Source organism: Rhipicephalus microplus, chromosome 7 (genome assembly GCF_043290135.1).
Source record: "Rhipicephalus microplus isolate Deutch F79 chromosome 7, USDA_Rmic, whole genome shotgun sequence".
NCBI classification, from domain to species: domain Eukaryota; kingdom Metazoa; phylum Arthropoda; class Arachnida; order Ixodida; family Ixodidae; genus Rhipicephalus; species Rhipicephalus microplus.
Genome location: NC_134706.1, coordinates 47,797,728 through 47,823,896, shown reverse-complemented (window position 1 = coordinate 47,823,896; position 26,169 = coordinate 47,797,728). Strand labels below are relative to the sequence as shown.

Here is a 26,169-nt window from a genome sequence, read left to right as displayed (position 1 = left end):
ACACAGTACAGGCAGTGGGACAGCGTGACGCCGACAGTTTCGAACCTGTCGTTTTTCAAAAGTGCAGGTTGTCAAAAAAAATCTCATTCGTGGGTTCTTATCCGATCAGATATAACATACCCGGCTTGAAGCATGTTGGCAGCATTCGTAGCGACATCCCTGATGGGCATTGGAACCTTGTCTTTGCCTAAAAGGTGACAAAATCATTATTTGCACATTGAAAATGTCCTTGTCGACATTGTCCCAGCGTTGGAGACGTCAGAATTGACTGGTCACTGGCATGAAAAATAAATAAAATCAAAGAAATAGTTTCTGGACAAAGCAAGACTTGAATCTTAGACCTTTGTGTCCGAGCGCCAAGTGTCAGAACAACTTGAATAGGCATCCATGCTTGAACAAAAATTTATTGAAATCATACGAATGCGTTGTACCAATCACAACGGAACCTTGCTCAGCTGTGACACCTCACTAGCCAATCAGATAACCACGCGAGCTTACAACTTCAACAGCTTCAATATACGCCGGTTTTGGCACCCTAACACTGGACTCGCTCGCTGGATTTCGTGCCAACCGGTTGTGCCCTCGTGATCTCCGACGACAGTGTAGCTATGGCCGACGGGGCTCACCCTACGCCACCTCCTGACGCCGATCTCCAACGGCAGCGCAGCTCTGGCCGACTGGACTCGCCCTACGCCATCTCCTGACGCCGACAAGAGTGGTGCCCCGTCCTCGGACTCCTGCGACCATGTCCATCTTTCCTCTCTCCTTTTTACTTCCGTCGCTCGCTGTCCCTGTGCCTCGCTCTCTCCTTCCTCTCTCTGCATATATCTTTTAATTCTATCCTTTTAATCCCTCCTTACCCCCATCCCTTTTGAGCTACTGTTGAGGTGTCGCACTCTGATACAGAGAGTTACGGGGCTCACTTTTCTCTTCTTTTCCGCTTAAGAATCACATAAGCCTAACACCGGGTGAAACATTTTTAGGGAGGGTGTTGCACAAGGACACACCATAGTCCTGGTTGGTTTTCTTTAGCAAGATAAACTATGTGCTTAACAAGGTGCACGTTATCCTTGTTCTTTTGATGCTTTGTCCCTTTTCACCCGCTTGCAGAATTAGTTATACCCTTATAACGCAGCATTGTAACTCGTTCGACAATACCACTATTTTATGAAAAACCGGGGACCATAATCATGACACACATACGGCACTTGTGAACTCCTTCCCCTTAATTTCGAGTCTTATTTCATAAACTAGCTCTACGGAAAGTTATCTCAGGATGAAACAATAACTAACTACTTGATTAAAACCAAACCAGGTCTCAAACCCAGTCACAGTTGGGGCATAATAAAGCTATGTTAGAACAAATCTTGTAACAATAAAGCGATACATAAGGTGCTCCACTAAGCGATAAAACAAAATACCCGCGGAAAGATTATGAAGGTGCTTTAAGGAATTCAGTAATTGAATAATAATGGCGAGGGACCGTCCCTGAAAGAAAATATGTAGGGATTAAATAATGAAGCTTTGCAGCATTTAAAACTGCTTACTATGAAGGGTAAAATTAAGTTCATCGCTATTTTAAGCCCTAAGCGAGAGCTGCGCATCATATATTTATTATAAGGAAACGGTACATTCAGCAGCTACGAATATTGAATAGGAGGTAAACGTCCGAAAAGACTATTAGCGATAGATACACTCTGGTAAAACACTGAAGTACGCCGAGCTCCTACCTTTGCAGTGTTGCCACTCTTCCTTGGTCCAAGAGAAACTCCGCACATCAACCTGGGTTTTTTCGAATTTCATTTCCAGTAGGTACTGGAGAAGGTCTGGTCGCATTAGCTGTAGGAACCATCACCGAGAACTTTCAATACAATGCGTCTATAGCCGCTTTTTGCGGTGAAAACGTCAACCAAAATACATTTGCAACATGTTTTCTCAGAGGTTAAGCGATATACTGTACACAGTGTGAGAAGCACGTTTCAGGTGGAACCACAGTTAGCGCAAAAAGACGTTTCAGGTAATGCAATAACAACACGAGCAGCGACAAAACACCTTCTGATTTACCACAGTGTTCTTGTCCATAAAATTGCTTAGTTTTCATGCTGTCTGACTTCGCTTATAGCTTTCACAAACTCTTACTTAAATATACATCAATCTTCCTTACTACGTGTATCAGAAAACGACTAAGTGAACTTGAAAGATTCTTCTACTGAAATAAGAACGTTGCTGCATCAAACGCGTAAGTCGACCATCGGCATCTTCCACCGTCTAGCTCAACATGAGTGAGGCATGCAATCATCATGTGATGTCACACCATTATGTCAAAAATCGCAAAATTTGTGACGTCACCATGGCGTGACATGATTATTTAACACATTAGGAGATGGTGACTGGATCGGCAGCTGATCGACTCTTCGACATAGACAAAAAAAAAAAAGACTTCGCCGACTTGTCGTCTTAGTCGAATTCTTAAGGAACCCAGGTACGTTTTCTTTTCACCAAGCATGAGAGGTCATTCAGGACTCCCCTTACATTACCTTGGGATCCTTTCTTCGCATTTCGATGGCCGGTATGGAGCATACGGCCAGTGCTTGGAACGCATCAGCGCCGAGCCATCGATCCAGGGCGATCATGAGTGGCACGAAGCCTTTGATGCCCGAGAAAAACTCTGCAAAGCATTGGATACAGTGAGCACAAAAGAAGTCGAATGAACTTAGTCACAATGTGTGTACAGAAATATCTCCCATTTGTTGACTGATACATTAATTTTGCCTAAGCACTTACTGGATTCGTACCTTTTGTGACTTAGAGACTGACTATGGTGATGGCTAGGCCAGCGGGCGAATACGTGCGCGTCATGCCATAGACGGCACCGCTCCCAACATTTGCACAGAAAGCAGGTGGCCTCTTTTTCTCCGAGATCGGGAAAGTGACTATAGACGTCAAAGTAATTTAGGGAGCCTTTCAAAAGAGCCCGGACCAAGTTGACAAGCGGAATGTGGGAGAGGCCTTTGTCCTGCAGTGAACATAGTTATGATGATGATGATGATGATGATGGTGATGATGAGAGCCCATGAAAGCGCAGTATTTCACCTTATCGAAATCCCTGTGAGAGCTCTTATTCATAAAAATAGGCCTCTTTTCACAAATACCCTCAACCATTATGACGGTGAAGCCGTTATATTGCTTTGCTGCTGACCAAAAAGTCACGACATTAAATCCGGGTCGTGGCGACTTCATTTTCATAAATAAATGATGCAAGATGCCCGTGTGCTTTCACACACTTAAGACCCCCAGGTGGTCAAATTTTTGGAACGCTATACAACGGCATTTCTCAAAATGAAATCGCAATTTCTAGTCACGTTACATAACCGCCCTCCCCCCCCCCCCCCCATAGTGTCTGCTATTATCTTATGACACACTTATTAAATTACTTTGACGTTCTCAGTAGATTTGTAATCGTGCTTACGTCACTTCAAATTTCATTCATATTTCGTCAATTCACGTTTCTTAGCCTTATTCACCTAAATTCGCCGTTGATTGAATTTATGCTTCAATTAACACTTTCGAACGCTCGGCTAACCATTGCACAACCACGAACTTTGTAAACGCAAGTAGAGAAGAAACAACTCACGTGTCGCCGTTTGGAAGAGAGAGGCTATATAGCCCGGAACTACCGACGTGGCGTTTACAAAAAGCTGGTTTCTTGGATTTCTCTGGACGTCTACGCGCATGCCGAACGTTGTCCTGGCAACGAGGTCGAATGCCAGGGCACTCAAGTGTGGCTCCACATCAATCTGCTCACCGATGGATGAGCCTCGGCTAAAGCGGCTTCGGTCCTCGAGGATCTCCAGGAACTCGTCCACAGCTTCGACCATGCCTGGAACAAACTGGCCGACTCGAATCACTGTTATTATCTCCGTATCTTACATCAGGTTACGCGCTGCGGACACCATGCAAAAGGTTCGGTTACCATATTGTGCAAGTCCGCGCGTCTCGCACTGGCCTTTTATTGTTCGAAACGTGGCCTGCGCAATTGGTTCCGGAATAATTGCCGAAAGTGATCGCGGAGACCATAAAGCTAATGGGATTCAATTTATTCTTGCGTCATAAAGATACAGACAGTTGAAGGAAGAAGGGAAGGAATGAAATTGAAAGAAGAGGGCTGGGAGCTTCACCAGAAAAACTTCTGGTTTGCTACGCTATATTGGTGAATAAAAAAGAAGATAAGAAATAAAAATTATGGGTGTAACGTGCTAAGACAACTCCACGATTATGAGAGACGCCGTATTGAAGGGGTCCGAAAATTTGGCTAGCCGGGGTTCCTTAACATGCGCCTAAATATCAGCACATGGGCCTCAGAAACCGATTTGACGGACTCACATACCCCTTTGGCTTAGCAGCAGCTTTACAACAAGTCTTAAAAAAGCGAAGGTAACAGTACAGTGTAAGAAAAGACATAAAACAGTCGGCAAGTTCGAAATTGAAACAGGACTAGATTTTATAGATAATATCCACATCGTCACCATCATCAGCCAGACAACGCCCCCTGCAAGGCAAACAGCCCTCGCATATTCCGCCAGTCAGCGCAGTTTCGTTCTTTTTGTTGGCAAACTCCTTAATCCTTAATACTCGCAAACTCCTTAATCCCATCTGCCAAGCTAATTTTCTGTCTCCAGCGAACGTTCGCCTTCTGACGGAATACCCTCTGTTCACGCGTAAAGGGACACTAAAAACAAATCTTAGGTCGATGTTGATTGCTGAAATAGTGGCACAGAAACCACGTATTGCCACTTCTGTGCGCGGGATGGGCATACTTTAAACTGAAATCACGTGTTAGCGGTCCGCATTGCGTTAGCGCACTTCCGATCACCCGCTTAAAAGCAGCCCGCTTCACGTCATTGTTGTTGTGCACAACGTTGCCCGGCTCTACTGAGCAGCCACCGACACTACAGTAGCAGCAGAACGAAAGTAGCAAGAGCCACAGCAGCAATAACGGTCATTGAACAAATGTCTGTTTGATTGGTTCAACTGAGCCCGCTAGATGGCACCACCTAACCAGTCTAACCAGGCAAAAACGAAATTTTTGAACCACTCTCACCATTCGCCGTAGTACCACTAGGCGTTTTTTTTGTAAGTCCAACAGAAACGGACAAGCAGCATTTTATTACGTCTCCCAATGCATGGAAGGTTCTTTTTTAATTGCCGCTAGTTTGTTTCTACTGATTAATCATAGTTGGATGCTCTCACGTGTCGGGATCATTTATAAAATATCCCACCAGTGAGGCCCATCATGTGCTACATTTAGCCTAATTTCTCGGTAATTAGGACACTAATGTTGACAGTAAAGTAATTTTAGATCTTGTATGAACCGGGCTTTCACTCTGAGATAATTGTCAAATGCCTTCAATGTGCCTATAATGACCAGGGGTAATCTAGCCTACGCGCTACCTTCCCTGCCCATGTCGATTTCGTCTTTGGGAGATTCCACGAGAGATCGACATGGGTGCAAAAGTTGATATTTTAGATTTCATTGAGTATTTTATATTTCGTACACCTCTCACCAGGTAGCCCGAAGGTCAACTTCATTTTATTATTAACGGCATAACTTACGAGAAAAAAAAATCAAACTTCACCAACACGGAGGCACCAATTTCGTCACCTGTCATTTCCGAAAATTGCAGATGCTATAAAAAGACAAATATTTTTGTTTCAAGGAAGATATTTTTTACCTGAAATGCATGTCTAATGATGAAGGAATTCATATAGTTTCAAGTTTGTAGACCTTAAAAAAATAGATTTTAAAGATGTCTAATTTTGCGACAGTTTAAAATAAAGTACGTATTCCCCATTTTTTTCTCCGAAAGTAATGCAAGCAGCGTTTTCAAACTTGACACGTGTTAAGGATATAGTGTGTTCATTAGGTACATAAATTATTGCTGCCGTAGGGCAAATGTAAATTTTTATATATTGCCTCAAAGTTCTCATATTGACAAAAGTGTACTCCACTGAAATTTGAATAATAAAAAAACCCATCTTCGATTTTTCCTAAAATCTCGTAAATAGACAACCGAAGGCCATCATACAGTAATATAAAAACATGTTGCATTATTTTGTTTTTAGTGACAATATTCGTGGTACAAATCAGAGCTTTTCGAGAAGGCGCTGATAAGTTGAGAATTCTAGAAATCGGAACGGAAAAGCGGCAATGAGCTTCCAACGCGAGTAAACGTGACCGCATTTGGCGAAAAAAGGATGTTTTAGCAGATAGGAGTAACTATTTTGAACACGATATTCTACAGTATCTTAATTCACTCTTATACGTAGAGCACTGAGACTTCTAATATGTGGTGCCTCTCCATTACTGACACAGATGGAGCTGCTGTGACGGCCATGTGTTTGCAACACGTCGGGTAAGAGAATTGAATGTTGAATGAGTTCATAAACGATTCATAACAAATTTTTATCATTTGGGGCACGAAAACTGCCGCATTAGACTGAAGAACACGCTTTAGGGCAAGTTGTCATTCGTCGTCTGCTCTACAGATGAATTGCTGTGCGCCGCATCTCGGAGGCAATGCTTTAGATCATATGGTTCAAAGTAGGGACAAAGATTACGCCTCCCGTAATTTTATCGACAAAAACATTGTGAAATTCATTTTAACGTACTATACTTCAGTTTTGCATTCGCACTGTGAATACTTGTGCGCAAGTATCCACAGTGCGAATCCACTGTGCGTTTTTTTTAGTAAAACTAAAAAAAAAAACGCCGACAGCTTTCCTCAACGGAAGCGGTGGAAATAATAGACCTGATGCCCCTCGATGTCTTCAGGCTACTGACTTCCCATGTTTTTGCGGTCTTTCACGGTATTTCCATATTTTAGAAGTACTTTCTAAGTCAGGCGCCTTCATCGTCGGGAGTGCCCGTATAGTCTTGATCTTTACTGAAAATTGAACGTCACAAATGGCCTGTACTTCCCGTCTGGCCTTACTACCAGCATAAAGTTGCACTTTTACGCGCTTTCAACTCTTTCGGACAGCTGCGCTGTAGCATGCTTTCCGACAATGATCAACCTCGCCCCTCCAGGCGCACGTCTGATTGGCTCCAAATCTTGATGAAACAAAGTAGTGCTTGAATCAGGCCTTCGAAACTCTCTCAGGCAACTTTTATATGGTCTCCGGAATGTCAGGCCTCAAGCTGAACAAGCCAGACTCCCTCATTAGCTGAACGACAGGCATATATGCACTTTTGTGTTCGAACGTGGATGTTTACTGTAGGCATGGGGGCCTGGGTTAGAGCACCCCACGGGCTTGATTTTTCGGCTCGGCCCAGGCACACTTTATGAAGCCTGGGCCTTAGCCCGGGTCCGGGCGTACATGACTTAACCTAGCCCTAGCGCAGCCCGGGCCTGATGTTTTCAAGCCCGAACGCGGCTTGGGCCCGTGGTTCCAAACTTGTGTCCAGTCCAGGCCCGAAAGTTTACCAAATTTATCCGGGACACCCGTGTTCATGACCAGGCCCGGCCCGGGAACGGCTAGAGGATATTAGTTGCTCATGATGGTTAATAATGATGCCACATCATAGCGGGTGGGTAGGTGCAAAACCTAATTGTTGTCAGCAGGACGCACGTTCGAAAGCAGTAGGCGGCTCCCACGTCGGGACCGCAAGGCCAAACCTGTCAGCTGCTGCGTGGGCCTGCTGGACGGCCCAGAATTGGTCGGACAGGTGTGATCCGACAAAAAATCTGGTCAGTACGTGCACCGAAAGGTTTCTTTAGGTGCGGTTGTAAGCCAGCAGTTAGGCTGTTTCGCTGTCAAGTCCTACAAAGTGAGTGCAATTCCCACGGTCATGGCGGCTGCATTTTGAAGGTGGACGAATTGCAAAAGACCCATGCACGCATCTTTAGCTGCTCGTGAAAAAGCCCTATAGCTGGTCAGAACATAATCCTGTCCCAACTACGGCATGCCTCGAAATGCATTTCATGTTTTAAGTACCTAGTACCGAGAAGTATAAATGAAATTTTACCCGTTAAGCACGTGGCAAGTTAGTACAATAACAGTACAATGAAATAATAAAAAAACTAAAAATTGTTTGAGAAAAGTGTACAAGTAACGTGAAAAAGTGGATAAATGCCAACTCGGGACATTTTTGTCAATGCTGTTTTCTACACTCGCTTTGCCAACATCAACTAAAATTTGTCTGAAAAAGGTTTCTGATTGATACTTTGTTCCCGCAAGATAAAAGAACGTTAACACTATACATGAAGAACAGCCACCAAAAGCAGATGAAATATAAACCGTTTATGTTCTAAGGTTGTCGCGCAAGGGTAGTTGCCAAGTGACATGAGTTTATTATGTAATTAAGCTGCTTCACACCATGCTTAATGCTAATCGAGGTTCACCCTTATTTGTCAAACAAAGTTAGAAAATAAGATTTAAAAACCCCCCAGTGAGACTAAGGGCCACACTCAAAAACTATGCGACCGGAGTAGTTGTGTGAAGAGGCCCGCAGAAACCTCTTGGACAAAAACAGAAAGTTGTCCACGTTCTCCGGCTTCATGCAGATCCTTCTGTGTTGGAACACAAACTCAGCTGCACTAAAAATGCTTGCGCTGCTGGCTTTCGTGGACGGGATGAAATGTACTTTTTTGCAAGAAATGAAGGCCCTCAGTATTTGCTATGTTGGGCTTTCTGACATTCAAGCAGATTCTCACTGTCTTCACGCGAATCTCTATTCTGAAGGTGACTGTCAAACTCACTGTCGGCTGGCTGAGTTTACACAGCATCGCGTCACTCTTTAAAATTCCTCTTGGCTTGTACTCTTTGGTGGCGGATCCGGCTGGCCTATGCCCGTTTCTCCTCGTGGTAAATACAGATATACGTTAATCAACACTTCGCCTATTCTGTCGTGCACGGTTTTTTTTCTCGTGCTCACCAAAAAGGTGGAAATGGCAGAGAGGCGGCAAGAGAACGTTGCGGTTTTGTGGCGCTCGCATATATGAACCGCTTTATTCGAAAAAATTGCAGCTTCCTCGACTTCAGCTTGTACACTTCCAGTGAGTGTCCAAGCAGTGTAAAGGTGCTTCTTCAGTTTTGAGTTGTACATCGTTACAAGGCTCTGCGTAACTTGAAGGCTCCTTGAAGGCTTCCAAGGATTCGGCCATTCCGTCAACTTGGCCGTACGGACGTCACCTAAGAATACATTCATCCTTGAATGCAGGAGCTTCTCGGTTGCATCGTAGAGAGTTAGCACAGACTTGATCTTTGGAGCTCCAAATTTCTCCAACTCTTTGCACGGGTTGCTTCAGCTTGGCACAAAGCGTCTTAGACCATTCAATGCATAACAATCGTGTGTGCTCGAATGCCTGACCTATAGGCCATTTAATAAGCGGGCCCTGCACAGCTTAGTGGCTTCCAGCCTGAGCCTCACCTATGCCCGCACTTTTAATCCCGAGCTCAGCCCGGGCTCACTGAAAAACCCTTCAGATGACCTGGCCCGGGCCCGGGTTTTTAGATCAACGCCGACCCGTTCAGTGCTCTTGCCTGGGTTCAGATTGATCGATCAACCGATCAATAGATCGATCGTTAGATAGATAGATAGGTAAATAGATAGATAGATAGATAGATAGATTAGATAGATAGATAGATAGATACGATTCTCAAGGAAATATGCAATAAGATGCCGTACTTACCAGCCGTAGCTTGTTTGCAGAGAATGCCTGTGAGATGCATCGTCGAATGGGCTTCCACCTGTCTGTACGTGCGGCACTTATCGCACTGCGATACGCCGGGTTGTCGTCCACGAATCTCGTAATTACCTAGAAGTAATGAGTGGAGGAGTTCGGCACAGCCTATGAGCATGTGCAGGATGGTAGTGTGGGGTCGTTAGGACACGTCTTAAACCACCGCACAACGTGTTACTGTGCACACAATGAAGTGTTTTTGTTGCATTCAAAAAAAAAGAAATGTCCGCATGCAAGGCTAGTTAAAAGAGAACAAGTTAGTCTGGCGTCAGGTTAAGTTCAAAACGAAAAGCGCAAGCAAGAACTTAGCTGTTCTTTTTTCAGGAAAAGGGTGGTTTACGTGCTTCGACCACAAACAGTTCTGTTGCAACAGGCTACAAGAATGATTGCCTGGGTCAACATAACGCAAGAATGAAATTTAGCTACTTGAGCCTTGATAAAAGATTGCATTGACTTCTTGTAGTAAGCTATTTGTTTATAGGGCATTAGCTATTGATAGGTTCATCATCGATAATGGTACTGCCTAATACGAATTCCGTGTGCCACTTATGTGTTTTGATTGTGCAGTGTGTTGACGTTAGCGCTTTTGTTTCGGCGGCATGCACATCTAGACTCCGGCTGGCCGAGCAGAGACTTAGAAAAGGTGGCAGGTGGTGCACTTGCATCGGTTGCCTTGCTGATTGTTCAGGAAGAATGGGATGGGACTTTCTGCAAATAGGGACATGGCTTACAATATGAAAAGAACGCTGTGAGTAGCGTGCCTGGTGCTGACAGTTCCGCGCTGTCCATTTCGCAATAACCGCGGCGTACGGAGTGTAGTGTGATTGCCTCGCTTACAAAGGGACCCCAGAAATTAGCGAGAGGACGCGTTCCGCGAAAGCTGCCGCATGGCGGCGCGCATGTCTGGTCACCCGCGATTGGCTGCCGCAGTACCTGTTATCTCGCCACTTATCTCTTAGCTCTTAACTTTTTCGCTTAACTTCGCTCTTAACTTGTTCGTCATCGCCGTCTTTTATCCTCCAACGTGCTCCGCATTCGCTTTCTTTCGTCTTCGTTAGCTTTGCAAGTTACGGTGATGGTGACGCTGCTTAACACGGGAGTGGAGGTCCAAAGGCTTGACCACACATACGTGTTGCTGCGCCTTGGTACGTGGATTGTCAGCCTGGTACCGTGCCCACTCCCTACAGAGAGAGTGAGAAAGGGCGCACGGCTATTGGTAGCTACTTGCCCTCCAAGGAGGTGCTGGAGTGGAAGCTCCCGCAACGAGCACAAGCTACCTTTTGACCTCGGGCTCTTTTCTGCTGGTATCCACTTTGATATCAAGTATCTTTGACCTGCTATTGTGAACGCTACGTTACGTATAAATAATGAGATTTTGCTCCTGATGAAAAACGCGCATAGAAACGAGTATGACTGACTGAAACTTTAAATAACTTTGACTCCAATTAAAGGCTTACTTAGAAAAACTAACACGAAGTGGTACTAGGAGCACTATCTCACACGAAAAGCAATCACATCATATAAATAGAGTGATTGATGAGTAGGCGAAGCTCCGTAGGTGTGCCAGGAGCCCGTGAATCCTCGTTTAATTTTGCCCAGTCGATACGCCGTATACACAAGGTGAATGATGATGAACTTTGCTTCGTCTGTCCATCCATTCGTCCGCCATCTGTCTGTCCATCAACCCGTCCATCCGGTTTGCCTGTCTGTCTGTCTGTCTGTCTGTCTGTCTGTCTGTCTGTCTGTCTGTCTGTCTGTCTGTCTGTCTGTCTGTCTGTCTGTCTGTCTGTCTGTCTGTCTGTTTATTGATAAATCTCAAGCGTAGTGTGTGCCTCCGTGCCATCTAATGATCAATTCAAGTGCTAGTGATGTGAGTGCGATCTAGTGAAAACAGCACGTGCTACGACAGTAACTACTACGACAACTATACGCCTCAAGAAAATTCGCTCCTAAACATTTTCACATTAAACTTGTCGGGTGTGCGTTGAAAACGCTCTGTGTTTATTGCCGTACGGTGACAGTTAATCATGCCCGTGGTAAAATGGCAGCCACAATCTCCATCTTACGGTGGGTGTAGGTTCACTCCTAGGCAATGATTTGCACTCTAGCACTCTCTCTCTCTCTCTGCATTCAGAGGGCGTGGTGCCGAGTCTACATGTCCCGCGCTGACGCACTGCAACGCGTGATTGTGGTCAGGCTTTCAAAGGTGCGCTCTAAAACGTAACATACAAATGCGTGTTTTCGTGGCGCACACGGGAAAGCCTGCGTGTGTGCACCCGAATTACTGCACGGAAGCCAGGTTTTTCGCTAACGTTTTCGTATAGCCGCCTGTGCCGCCGCTGCTGAAATCTGCCACTCGCACAACCTCCGCCTAAAGATCACCACTCAGGCACCCACTACAGATGGTTGACTAGCGATCAAAAGAAGGTGCTTGGAGGATTTGAAGCTGAGTGGTTGTGGCCTCCGCGATCTTCGACGCCAGCGTATTATCGCCAACTGGCTCGCCCACCGCCATCTCCTGACAACCGTGCAGCTCTCGCTGTGTGGTGCCCCGTCCTCGTACTTTGACACGTTCCCATCTTTCATATCTCCTTCTTTTTCTGTCCCTTGCCTTGTCGTATTTCCTTATAATGTTACGAGAAGGAGACCGACTCGGAGGAGTAGTCACCGATGTATTTACAGCTGGTTAAGCGAGCAGCGCCAGCCACACAGATTCGCTCGCGCCAGTCTATCTGCTTTGTCTTCTTCAATTCCATGCACTGGCATGTAGCATGACCTCCGGCGGCGGAGGCACCGTCCCGGTGCTTTAAAGGTCGTTATCTGACACATTATCGTGGGGCTCGATCTGCGAGACGTGTAATATATCAGTGGTCTGCATAGCAGATGATGATGGATAGATGGGGATGATCTCGTAGGTGACAGGTGTTACTTGACGCGATATACGGTAGGGCCCCGCGTAATGAGACAGAAGTTTTTCTGATAGGCCCAGTCAACGATGAGGGGACCAGAGTAAAATGAGGATACCGGGAGCGAAATGTACAGCTCTATGTTCCGCATCGTACTGATGGCATTGGTGGGTTTGCGATGCCATCAGGTGAGCGCGAGCAAGCTGACGGGCATGATCGGCTCGCACAATCGCGTCGTGGGCATACTCGCGGGTGGACAAGGTGTCAGCTGAGATGACTGTGTCCAGTGGCAAAGTCGGCTCTCTTCCGTATATTAAGTAGAATGGCGAAAAGCCCGCTGTGTCTTGACGGGATGAATTATACGCGAAAGTTGCGTAGGGTAAGGCAAGGTCCCAGTCTTGGTGGTGGGGCGACACTTACATAGCGAGCATATTTGTTAGAGTGCAGTTAAATCGTTCCGTGAGGCCGTTTGCTTGAGGGTGGTAAGCGGTTGTCAGTGTGTGTTGCGTGGAACAAGAACGCAGAATGTCGGCGATGACTTGGGATAGAAATGTACGGCCACGGTCTGTGAGAAGCTGTGAGCACCGTGAATCAATATAACATCCCGTAACAAGAAGTCAGCGACCTCGGTTGCACAGCTGGTCGGTAGAGCTCGCGTAATAGCGTAGCGTGCAGCGTAGTGTGTAATAACGACTATCCATTTGTTTCCCAATGTTGATGTGGAAAAAAAGACCAAGCAGGTCTAACCCAACCTGGTAAAATGGTTCCGCGGTTATGTCAATTGGTTGAAGATGGCCAGCGGGTAGCAGTGACGGTGTTTTACGACGTTAACATAGGTCACACGGGGTGACGTATCGGCGTACCGAGCGAGCAAGGCCTGGCCAGAAGAAACGGTGCTGGGCGCGCTCGTACGTGCGGGATACGCCAAGGTGTCGAGCCGTGGGAGCGTCGTGAATTTTGGTGAGAACACAGCGGCGCAAATGCTCACGCACAACAATGAGAACGTCGGGCCCGTCTGGTCGGAAATTGCGACGGTATAGCACACCCTTTTGAATGACGAAGTAGCGGACGGAAGCATCATTTGGTGACGGTTACATACGGCTGATGATGTCAAGCAGTCTGGATCACGCTTCTGTTCTTCCCCAATATTAAGGAAGTCGGACACTGACAAGATAGAGTTCTCCGTGGGCTTGTCAGTGTCCTCAGGATCGTCGACAGGGTACCGGGAGAGGCAATCGGCATCATGGTGTAGGCGGCCAGATTTGTAGACCACCGAATAGGAAAACTCTTGCAGGCGCAAAGCCCAGCGACCAAGGCGGCCTGATGGATCTTTCAGAGAGTTGTGCCAGCAGAGTGCGTGGTGGTCGGCAACTACCGAAAATGGGCGACTGTATAGATATGGTCGAAATTTCGCCACCGCCCATAAAAGAGCCAAGCACTCACACCCTGTGATCGAATAGTTACGTTCAGGGGCGGATAGGAGGCGGCTGGCATATGCAATAACGCAATCATGGCCATGTTGTTTCTGAGCAAGCACTGCACCAGTGCCAGGTTCACTTGCATCTGTACGGATTTCCGTCGGGGCAGCAGAGTTGAAGTGTGCCAGAATCGGAGGAGTAGTGAGAAGAGCGATGAGAGTCGACAACGCAAACGCCTCTTCGGAGCCCCATGAAAACGGGACGTCTTTCTTGAGAAGCTGCGTAAGCAGCCTCGCTATGTGCGCAAAATTTTTCACGAAGCGTCGGATGTAGGAACATAGTCCGATAAAGCTGCGTGCATCCTTCGCAGAGCGTGGTACAAGAAAGTTTTTGACGGCACTGATTTTTGCCGGGTCTGGTTGTACACCGTTGGCATCTAATAAATGGCCAAGCACTGTGATTTGATGGCGTCTAAAGTGACATTTGGACGAGTTGAGCTGTGGGCCAGCGCGACGGAAGATTCGTAAGATGGCTGAGAGGCGCTCTATATGAGTTTCAAATGTTGGTGAAAAGACGATGACGTCGTTCAAGTAGCACAAACAGGTGGACCATTTGAATTCTCTGAGCAGGGAGTCCATAATTCGTTCGAAGGTGGCTGGAGCGTTACAGAGGCCTAAGACATGACCATCAACTGATGTAGGCCATCGGGAGTGATGAATGTCGTCTTTTCATGGTCCATTCCATCTACCTATATCTGCCAGTAGCCGGAATGGAGGTCTATGGAGGAGTGAGTGAGTGAAACAACTTTATTGACGATCCGGCATAAAGGGGGAAGGGGTAGGGGGATTAAAGCGAGACACTAGCGTGCTCGGACGTCCCGGAGCAGCAACCTACTCGCGTAAAACCCGTGGGGGCGCCGCTTTCGGCCGCTGGCGTTCCAGGATGCTAAGCACGTGCTGGACCACGTCTCTTTGATTGCCTGGCTCTCGGCTGATAATTTTGCTGCTTATGGCAGTTGGCATTACTTCTTGGTTACCCGTAGGTGGTGCACAGTCCCAAAGGAGGTGTCTCTGGGTGGCTCGCGCCTTCTTGCAGTGTTGGCATACATCAGTGGTGTAAACCTCCGGGCAAACGTGCTTTGCCCAGACGGGGGTCCATATTGCTTGTACTTGCAGCTGCCGTAGTGTGGCTGCTTCTCTGCGTTGTAGGTCTCGGTGAGGAGGTGGGTAGAGGCGTCTGCTCGTTCTGTACCATTGCAGTACGTCGGCGTAGGTTGTGATGAAATACTCTCCGTCTTCGGCATCGGGTCGTTGCGGCTCCGAGGAATGCGTTGACAGAGACCCGCGGCTAGTTAGCACGTGTGCCTCCGTATCGGCCTCCTCGTTGCGGTTCGGGCCCACGTCCAGCTCCCCGGCGTGCGCAGGGGTCTATGGAGGAAAAATAGTGGGACCCATAGAGGCAATCAAGTGCATCATCTATTCGTGGCAGAGGGTACACATCTTTTTCGGTAATTTTGTTGAGGTGTCAATAATCAACGCAGAAACGCCATGCACCGTCTTTCCTGCAGACTAGCACTACAGGAGAAGGCCAAGGACTGAAGGATGATTCAATGATGTCCTTGGCGAACATTTTGTCGACCTCACTTTGGTTAATGTGACGCTCGGCCACCGACACTCGATATGGACGCCTATAAATAGGATGATCATTACCATAGTTTATGCGGTGGGCCATACCAATAGCTTTTCCCAACGAATGGCCGCTGAGGTCAAAAACGGCCATGTAGGACAGCAGAACCCGGTGGAGCTCATCAGTTTGCGGCGGCGTTAAGTTGGAAGCGATCATCGACGTAATAGCACTGGTGGAGTAAGGGGCAGATTGTTGTTGAGCGTGGGGGTCAGAAGGAGCGGTCATCGTGAAAACATCTACCGCATTGTCTTATAAGGTGCAGAGCAACGCCAAACAGATCCCTTGTGGCAAAACTTGAGGTGTCAAGCTAAAGTTGACAACTGGGAGGCACGTAGAATTTCCTGCGACCGACAGAATGGCGGGTGGTAATATAATGCCGCGGTTTATGAGGACATTGGTGAGAGGGGTCAGAACATAGTCACCGTCGGGAACTGGTGGTATTGAGACGAGCTCTATGTAGGTCAGTGTCTGTGGAGGGAGGCGTGCGTGTCCCGTTGTGCAGAGGCGACTCGGCCGTTGTGCAAGAGGTTCTGCTGCGGGCATGTGTAGACGGAGCGTATTGGTCGAACAGTCTATGAGGGCAGAATGTGCGGACAGGAAGTCGAGGCCTAAGATTACGTCGTGGGGGCATTTATCAAGGACGGTGAAGAGATGTTCGCAGTGATGTTCGGAAGGCGCTGGAACTGATGGGAGATGCACCTGCTTTTAGCTTGTTGGAACCGGCGGCCTTCTTGAATGATCGCATCAACAGATGACACATTGTTAAATACAACAGGTTAAACGCATCGTCGGCGATACCCTTTAGGATATCCGAAACTTTTCCAGGCTCGGACAAGTTTTCGTCAGCTTGCCGGCATAGTGAGAGGACAGCCTGAGTGTAACCGATGTAGGGCTCCGTGGAAGATTGTGCGCGAGTCGACAACTCATTTTTCGCAGCTTTACGACGACCAGAGGTGTTGCCAAAAAGCCCACGGATCTTTTCCTTGAAGCTGTTCCAGCTTGTTATTTCATACTAGTGGTTGTCAAACCAAACACGAGGGGTTCCGTCGAGATAAGAGATGACGTTTGCGAGCATAAGAGTGAGATCCCACCTGTAAGTGGGGCTGACGCGTTCGTGGAGGCGTAGACACTGGTCGACGTCGGAAGCCTCGTGGCCAGAGAACACGCCGGGGTCTTTGAGCGTGGGAAGCGTCACGAAATTTTTGCGGGCGCTGGGTTGACAGGCCGGGCAGAAGGGCGGGTGACCGGAGATGATGTAGCCGAGTCTTGAGTGGTCATGTTGAAAGCCGCGAGGGAGCGTCGGCTTCAGAGTTCCGTGGCGAGGACAGTGATCGCATAACTCCACAAAATATGTTACGAGAAGGAGACCAACTCGGAGGGGTAGTCACCAATAAATTTTCAGCCGGTTAAGCGAGCAGTGCCAGTCACACAGATTAGCTCGTGCCAGTCTATCTGCTTTGTCTTCAACTCCATGCACTGGCACGTAGCAATATCTTTCCACTACTTTTTTTAGGGGCGACGATTCTTAAGCCGTGGGTCGTGCGTCCGTGATGTATGTAGTAGTAGTAGTAGTAGTAGTAGTAGTAATAGTAGTAGTAGTAGTAGTAGTAGTAGTAGTAGTAGTAGTAGTAGTAGTAGTAGGTAGCCACCTCCATGGCTGCACTAGAGGAGCGTCACGCACACACTCTCTTACACTGAGGAGGAAACCCGCGCAAGCTAATCGTACATAAAAAGATAGTTGCTTCTGTTAAAATATATAGTTGTTTTTGTTGAAACGAGTATCGGTGAATTAATCTCCAATAATATTTGGCTTGAATGTGATGCTTACTAAAAAAACTATAATAACAGAAGGACACATTTTGAAAAATATCTAACCAGAAAAGGTTAACCTCGCTGGGTGTAAATTTCTTTGGTTTTAGCAAGTTTCGCCGAGGGTTGGGCCGCAGTGTCATGAACTAGCGGCGGTGAAAAATGGGAACTAGACACGAAGCGAAGGCTGTAAGAGAGAGCGCGTTTGCCACTCCTGTAGTCCGGCCGTGCCACCTCTCGTTTAGTCTTTAGAATCTTCGCTGTATGGCGGTACATCGAAAAAAATATTATGAATATATGAGGAAAAGATGCGAGATGGCGGTATACTTATAATGTTCACTAGATAGACGGACGGATGAACAGACGAACGGACGGACGGGTGGACAGACAGACAGTTGCACGAACGAACGGATTGATTTACGGAGACACAGATGGCCGCATGGATGGACGGATGCATGAAGGACGGACGGAAGCGCGAACAGACTGACAGATGCTTCACCCAACTTATCGCCATGCACTCCGTGGATATGCTGCGATTCTTTTTTTTTAAGGGGCGAAGCTTCTTATAGCGGCACCCGTTCATCCCCCGTAGCCGTAGTAGTAGTGTGTAACCAGTATTACATTTTGACCTCCAAGGTGGTGCCGGTGAGAGATTTCTTCTGTGCGTTGTTGAACAATAAAAGATAGTGCTCAATGTACATGCCAATGGCTTCTGAAGGGGAATCAGAGACAGGAGAATTCGGCTTTTAGTGAACGCGCACGCAACGAATTTTTTATTGTTGAACAACGCACAGAAGACAAGAAAGGGTTGCTACGTTATACTCGCTGGGCGTAACCTCCTAGGTTTTAAAAAGGTTTAGCGAGCGTTGGGCCGCAGTGCCATGAATACAGTGAACTAGTATATACCATGAACTCGAGGTGGTTAAAGGTGGGAAGTAGACACGAAACGCAAGCCGTAAGAAAGTGCGCGTGTGCCTCCTCTCGTTCTGTCCTTGGAATGTCGCTGGATGGCAGTACTTCTATGTGGGGAATACATGATGAAAAGATACGAGATGATTGATTGATATGTGGGGTTTAACGTCCCAAAACCACCATATGATTATGAGAGACGCCGTAGTGGAGGGCTCCGGAAATTTCGACCACCTGGGGTTCTTTAACGTGCACCCAAATCTGAGCACACGGGCCTACAACATTTCCGCCTCCATCGGAAATGCAGCCGCCGCAGCCGGGATTCGATCCCGCGACCTGCGGGCCAGCAGCCGAGTACCTTAGCCACTAGACCACCGCGGCGGGGCAAAGATACGAGATGGTGGTACTTGGAGTGTTAAATAGGTGGACGAACAGACACACAGACAGATGCATGGACGGACGCATGGATGGCTGCAAGGACGGATGCATGGACGAAAGCAGGGATGGACGCACAGATGAACGTGTGGACGCACGAACAGACGCAAGCACGGACGGGCGGATGGACGCACGGGGGGCCACACAGACGCACGCATGGATGGACGGAAGCAAGAACGAATGGACGGACGGATGTGTCGCCACACTATCCATCATTCACTCCGTGGATATGCTGCCAATTTTTTATCCCTTCCTCCCTCTCCCCCACAAGGCACTGCACTATGTAGCCCAAGAGGCAGACAGAAATGACATGTCTTCTTTCTCTTATCACGAATCACTAAAAAAATTGGGGAACGCTAAAGCTTCATCTTTAGGTATTGAACGCAACAGCCAAATCCGGCCCAATGTCTCACTATGTCTCACAGATGACACACACACACACACACACACACACACACACACACACACACACACACACACACACACACACACACACACACACACACACACACACACACACACACACACACACACACACAAACGCGCGCGAATGCTACTTGCCATTTGGCCACCAAGAGTATCAAAATGTCTCACATATGGCAGCACATTATCTAGCGTTTGCTGTTTGCTTGATCAACGCCTCTAGAAAGGTATGATATGTTTTCCGCTAAATCGAGATAGTTGTTTATTTTTAGAGCTGTTTTAGTTCCTCCGCGTTTTTAGCGGTGGTGGCTACACTATCTCGGCCTTTTTTGGACGTAGTTTGATGGTCTCCCAAATGCACCTACAAATCGCCGAATGGGCTCGTTTTCTTCGTGACATTTGTGGAACAAAATGCTTTAAGGAGACTCGTCCCACCACATGGCATTTATGTAGTCTTTTTCCTCAAGCACCTGCAAGTAACATCGTGGATTTTTGGTAGGACACCTGATTGCCACGCGAATTGCCCGAGTTCGATACTCAATAGGACCAAAAATTCTATTCTTTATTTTATTTGCTTCCTTCTCAAGTTTTCGCTTACGGACGATTTCTCGCTCACAACCAACGGTGCCGACGCTGATGGCGAAATTTCTGCGACACGAGCTCTCTAACCTATCGAGTTAAAAGAGCTCAAATGTGTGGCGCCAGTGTTTATGACAAGCTACGATATATCAAACTGCATGTCTTTAGCTTTGATTTCCTTATCACCACACTCAAGATATGTGTCCTTCAAGCTTCGCGCTTAGTGAAATTATTTCAAAGGATTTGAAGTTACGTAATCCGTTCTATGGGCAGCGATTCATGCTTCGGCTTCTGCTGAGACTGGTGGCGATACTTGATGAAGAAACTTGTGAACAGACTAGCGCCAGTGCTGGGACTTTGAGATAGCGTGTGCTAGCGTGCCCACGTGATTATACTTTTCTCGCACCTATGCGCTAATAGACTCTGCCACTTCACACGTTCGGCCCCAATGGCCCCCGGGACGGCTAGTACCTAGTACTCTAAATCGTAAACCACTGTTTCTAAACAGACACGTGACACTACAGGGACCAATCATAGCGGTGACATGGGGATGGCATTCAGCTCTCCCATAGTAGAATACCAAGTACTCTAAATCATTCACAACTGTTTTCTAAACACACGCTGTTCAAGCGAAAAAAAAAAAACTCTCGTATACTATTGAGAAAAAAAAGTTTTAAATGCACCCGATGCATTGGCCGTGCGCGCCATTTCGAAGGAACTAAAGCTCTTTATCAAAGAGAGCAATGAAAGGTTCGCTGAAGGAGTTGCCAGGTTCCCGTGCCATTTTCGTCCTTGTTCTTCACCTCGAAGTAGATACCGATAATGGATGATTCGCTGGTTCAATCATCCACCCTAATTAATGCGCAAACTATTCTGTGCTCCACTGAAGCCTCTCAGTCTGCTTCGCCGGCTCTCGGGCTGCAAAGGGAGGGCGTGGCGACTGCTAGGTCAGGAGGACGTCCGCGGAGGTGGTCCGTTTGAAAATAAGTAGTGATATGCGGATAACGCACGGGAAACTTTATTTCAAAACTATGCAATTTGTTGGCGCGAAAGAAGCGCGACGAAGTTTCCGGAATGCTTTTTTAACATGACGTCGGCATAGTATTTGCCTTCAGTGTCCCTGTAGGACGCTATTTACCCAACCTCGCATATCTAAATGGGGCGCCTCTTGCCCATAGCTACCGAGCAACGGCAAGTGAATTCTTTGCTTTCTCCGAGTACGTTTACTTTTGTGATAGTGTTCTATGAAGGCCCAAGCTTCCCCAAGGGGTGGTGGGTGGTGGTGGTGGTGTTGCAGCAGGCGGGGTTGGCCTGGCCTGTATGGCCGGCAATTGTTCCGCCTGAGCATCCCCTGAATTTGGAAATTGTCACCACGTGTCAGACAGCCCAGTGTCTCGCAGGAAGACCAACGCTATGAATCTCTGTAGTGTTAAGATTGTGAGGAAAGGTGATGGTTTTCACGTGCGATTCGGTAAGTTAGGCACGGTGCAATTTTTCTACATAAACCGGTGTTGACATTGCAAGCTTAATAAAGGAGCACTCACCCCTCTCTCCACAAACTGCCCGAAGTCACTGACGAACACGCGCCTCAAGAGTTCCAGGTCCTTCACCAAGATGAACGGAGCATCACCGTTGAAAATCCTGCGAATAATATAGGGGTAGTAGTGTCGCCACTGCGTTTGTTCGAGGTAGTAATATGCACCAAGCAGTGTGGTGCAAGTAGCCTTTTAAATACATATATATATAAGAAAAGAAGCTGGTACACGTACGAGAAACCAAGCGTAGGTGTACCAGCTTCTTTTCTTATACGTACCAGATCCACTGAACTTTCCCACTGAATATATATATATATATATATATATATATATATATATATATATATATATATATATATATATATATATATATATATATATATATATATATAGAGAGAGAGAGAGAGAGAGAGAGAGAGATGAGGAAATAAAGACACGGAACTTCACCTCACCTAATCATCTCAGGCTACTATGTCTAAAGGAAAAATCACGTCGTATACAGAAAGGTTGCAAAGTGTCAGACCCCGGAGACAGCACCAAAACAAGTTAGGTTCCGCAATATTTCAGAAGGTATCGGAAATACTACAGGGTGTGATTGAAAACAGCAGAAAAAGTAGAAATAGAAGGAATTCTTCTTTGGGTCCATCCACTTTGGCAAATGCATAGCGAACTGTGTAAATTTTTTTTAGGCTTCAACACACCTAAAACCTCTGGCGTAGCCAGAGATGTTTTGCGGGAGTTGAAGAGGGTGTTAAACCATATTTTATGATGTCCCCGAGTGTATTTGCATGGGTATAGGCAAAGAAAATTGAAAATGTTAAAAAGCGTTTGCATTCCTCCCCCCCCCCCCCCCTTCCGGCTACGCTCACATACCAAGTCGTGTGGAGCATTCGCACTCTATAAGCTTGAGGCGTCGTAAACTCTTCCCTTGCGTTAAGCGATCTGGTGTGGTATGGTGAATGTGCGCTGTGTCCGTCCGGTCAGTTCCCAAATGACAGTTAGCAGGTGTTTTGTTGCACTGCCTTCATCCGCGAAAAGCGTCAATCTGAAGTGCCGAAACAGGCATTTCGTTAATAATGAACAGTTCCTTACGGCTTTTTTTTCATTTTTTTACATATAATAAGTCTTTCACATGCAGAAAATCGTGCATGTTTCCGACACATACTCGCGTTCAACGTTTCGTTGCGCAGCTGAATTGCTTTTCCTCCCCGCTTACCCTCTTCCCATTTCGACACTTGATCGCGTAGTTTTTTGGTTGGTCTTTTCTACTCCTCGTTTTACTTATATATGCCATTTATACATAGTTGTGGTATAAATGATCGAAGTCATGAAATAATCGTTAGACGAGGCACGCCTTCCTAGTGGACAATGACGCTTTGCAGTAACAAGATTGGGCGATGACGAAACACTCCTTCACTGCCGGCAACCACATCACGAATGACTGTGGCCAGAAAATATACAACGAAGAAGTTAAGAGCAGCTCGAGCTACAAACAGAACGTTTCCGATTTTTGGTAAATTGAACCTATTAAACAGCTCTTTACAAAGAGCCTGCATTGTTTGTTACAATATACTGTAGAGCAGTGTTACAGCTTTCCATGTATGATTATTTTTCTTTTGCCAAGTTTCTGAGAGCTGCAAATTTCAGTCGGAGTGACAGCATCATTCAGAATAGTCCTGGCGCCATCTAGTGAGCAGAAACACGACCCTTAAAGGTACAGCCATCAAATGCCTAGTTTTATGCGCCAATTGGCAAGAACAGATGCTCTGTTCATCGTGGGTTTGTAAGTGACCGGAAATTTCTGATATGTACACCTGACCTTGGTCATGTATCATTTTTGGTTGCCTCATTTTGTTGTAGCCTTTCACAGCTGCATTCTATTGTTTCATGCACGCCATTAGTTGCTGCCAATAGCAACAGTAATGTGACACTGCTAAGCATGTTGTTCAGGGTCCCATTGCCGGCATATAGATAGAAATAAAATAGCAAATAGCTTTGTGCAACGTCATGGGAACACATAATCAATGAAAAGATAAGTGAAAAAAAAACAAAAGTCCGTCTTGCACACAAACAACGAGCCTGCGTCTATGTCCTCAACAGAGCAAAGGGCTCCAAGTTTTTTTTTTTGTACCAGACTTGCCTACAGGTTTTAGCTGAGTGTGTATAGTTTCCGAATAATAGCCTGGCTGTACTGTGCATTCTTACGCAAAAGCCCGGTGAAACGACACATTTACTTACCCGTAGATGTCTCCATACTTCTTGAACCATTCGTCCATTACTTCTATGGTGTTCTGAAAAGGAAGAAACGGAATACATATTTATGTGCACGGAAAATACAAGGTATTCATCTAGTCCCACGAGGTCAGGAATCCAATACATAAGAGAACGAGTTCTCTTCAGTAAGAGATGTTGCGTCCAACTGTTAGAAATGTGACACGCATAGCCCCTTCATCGCGATCGAGTTGGTTGGAAATGGATGAATAAATGTCGGTATCATACAACGGTCGGTGGCATAGTGTTGAGTCAGTTTTGACTGGATGCACTGAATGACAAAAAAAGACTCTTAAACCAGAGTCAGGAACATCGTGTTTTTAGAAATAAAAATAAAAAAAACTCGCCCTCCGCGTAAAACAGATGAATATTTGTTTAGTGGGATTACGAATCGGAAGGGTCTTAAAGATAAAATCACGTCTCCTAATAAAAAAAAAACACCACCCAAGCACTTTGAACAAATGGTTAACTAGCGAAAGCTCAAACGTGTGGCCCCGCCATTTAAAAGTACGTTCAATCCGACGTGGCACTGAAGTGTTTCAAAATTATTGGTTTCATGCTCGTGCTACTTAATGAGATTAGACACACTTATCGCTCGGTTTAACCACAATGATTATTTCACACGCCTCACATTATGTCTGGCATGATCACGGTCATGAAAGAATGTAATGAGCGGTTTAATGCGTTTCGCAATGAGCTATTCACAGTGGTTGTTCTCGAACCACAGGCGTTCACAGACGGCGCTGCTGTAGCCAATGGGCCGCTGGAGACACTCCCGCGAAAAGCGGTGTTCGTAACGTGTTCCCGCAATCGTCCCATTGACGCCATAACGCCGCGTTGTGTCAAGCGTCTGAAACAGCGAGCCTGTAGGAATAGAATAAGCTGTCGAGTGCGGGCTTCGGGTCACGGCTGCGACGACGTCACACACAGCGCAGCCAATGGCGCGCGTGCTTGGGAATGACGTAGCTATTTACCACATCCAACGGAGACCACTTTTGATACCACTGCCAAATGGATTTTCGTTCCCGCTAGCCATACGTCGTATACTGCATTCGCTGTAAAATATCTTGTCACTTTAAGGCGTTTGTTGGAAAACACGGTTGTCTTCGGTCGATATCAAATTTTGTGCTTGTTTAGAAAAGTAGCGTCCTGAGGTTTATCCACGCTGCTTACGTTGCCAAGAAGTTACTCTGCATGGTACGACTGCCTACTTGGGTTTCTTGACTTTACAGACAGAAACACCCTTTTTTTGTTCATTGACGGACATTTAGTAGATTGATTGATTGATATGTGGGCTTTAACGTCCCAAAACCACCATTTTTTACATTAGCGTATTCAAAATGTCAGCATCGCTCTTCACTGAAAATACTTACTAGTATACAAATTTTCATGTTGAAATGGGTATTCTGTAGTTTGTGATCATAGTTATAAAGGTGAAGAAATGAAATACCACACATTATAAAGAATTTTGCTAAACGTTTTGCCATAATTTACTTTGTGATAGCTTTCGTATGCTTACTGTGAAAATGTTACAAATTCCATGCCAAATTTTTTTAAAGAATTGGGCACTGGCAACACCACTGCAGAGTGTTTGTTCCTTGGGCCATTCATATAACGATATCCTTATCACTTATTTTAAGAGTGAAATGCCGTTGATAATCACTTGCTAAAATATACCACAACACTTGAAAGTTTTGTCGGCCTCAGTGGAGTATTTTCTAAACAATATTGCGAACATTTAGTTGATTGATATGTGGGGTTTAACGTCTCATAACCACGATTTGATTATGAAAGACGCCGTAGTGAAGGGCGCCGGAAATTTTGACAAACCTGGGGTTTCTTTAACGTGCTCCCAAATCTGAGCACACGGGGATAAAGCATTTCCACCTCCGTTGGAAATGCAGCCACCGCAGCCGAGATTCGATCCCGCGACCTGTGGGTCAGCAGCCGAGTACCTTAGCCACTAGACTACCGCAGCGAGGCTGCGAACATGAAGTTCGCAAAATTGTTAGATGCACAGTCACCATCCACGAGGTGGGGATGGCAAGTGTGCATCTGTAAACTTTCCTTGTCTTCGCACGGCGCTCCTGTTTCAGTGCGACTTAGCCTCCAGTGTTACAAGTAAGCAGAACGGGCTGACTTTCGAAATAAAAAATAGCAAGTTGTGCAGTGGTTCCTGAAAAACGTTATGGGATGAACAAGCGGTGACCTTAAAGATTAACAGAGCTTTTATCAGCGTGATTGTCATTGGTATCAGCACGAGTATTTTAACTAAAGTAATTAAATTTAGTTACTATACCTCCTGCCAGAATTGGTAGAAATGACCCGAGATTAAACTCGGCGTTGGCGGACCCGGGATGCCGGTTCCTCGGAAAAAGTCGAACGTTTTCCTTCTCCATCTGCGAATATAAATAAACAAATTAGTTTTGGGTTAATAGCTTGAGTTGCAAAGAGC

At 46.3% G+C, this 26,169-nt stretch overlaps 1 protein-coding gene across 1 annotated transcript in view; it reads right to left on the bottom strand.

The window, feature by feature from the left end:
• Window positions 1-26,169, bottom strand: part of LOC119179863 (cytochrome P450 3A41) — a 43,746-nt gene that overhangs the window by 15,395 nt on the left and 2,182 nt on the right. Inside the window, exons 2-10 of the mRNA XM_037430987.2 lie at window positions 26,014-26,113; window positions 23,682-23,734; window positions 21,453-21,549; window positions 9,693-9,818; window positions 3,635-3,890; window positions 2,538-2,668; window positions 1,731-1,839; window positions 121-187; window positions 1-45 (exon numbers count right to left, since the gene is read on the bottom strand). The exon at window positions 1-45 is cut by the window's left edge and continues 64 nt beyond it. Coding sequence (XP_037286884.2) covers window positions 1-45; window positions 121-187; window positions 1,731-1,839; window positions 2,538-2,668; window positions 3,635-3,890; window positions 9,693-9,818; window positions 21,453-21,549; window positions 23,682-23,734; window positions 26,014-26,113 — 984 coding nt within the window. The remainder of the gene's footprint in view (window positions 46-120; window positions 188-1,730; window positions 1,840-2,537; window positions 2,669-3,634; window positions 3,891-9,692; window positions 9,819-21,452; window positions 21,550-23,681; window positions 23,735-26,013; window positions 26,114-26,169) is intronic.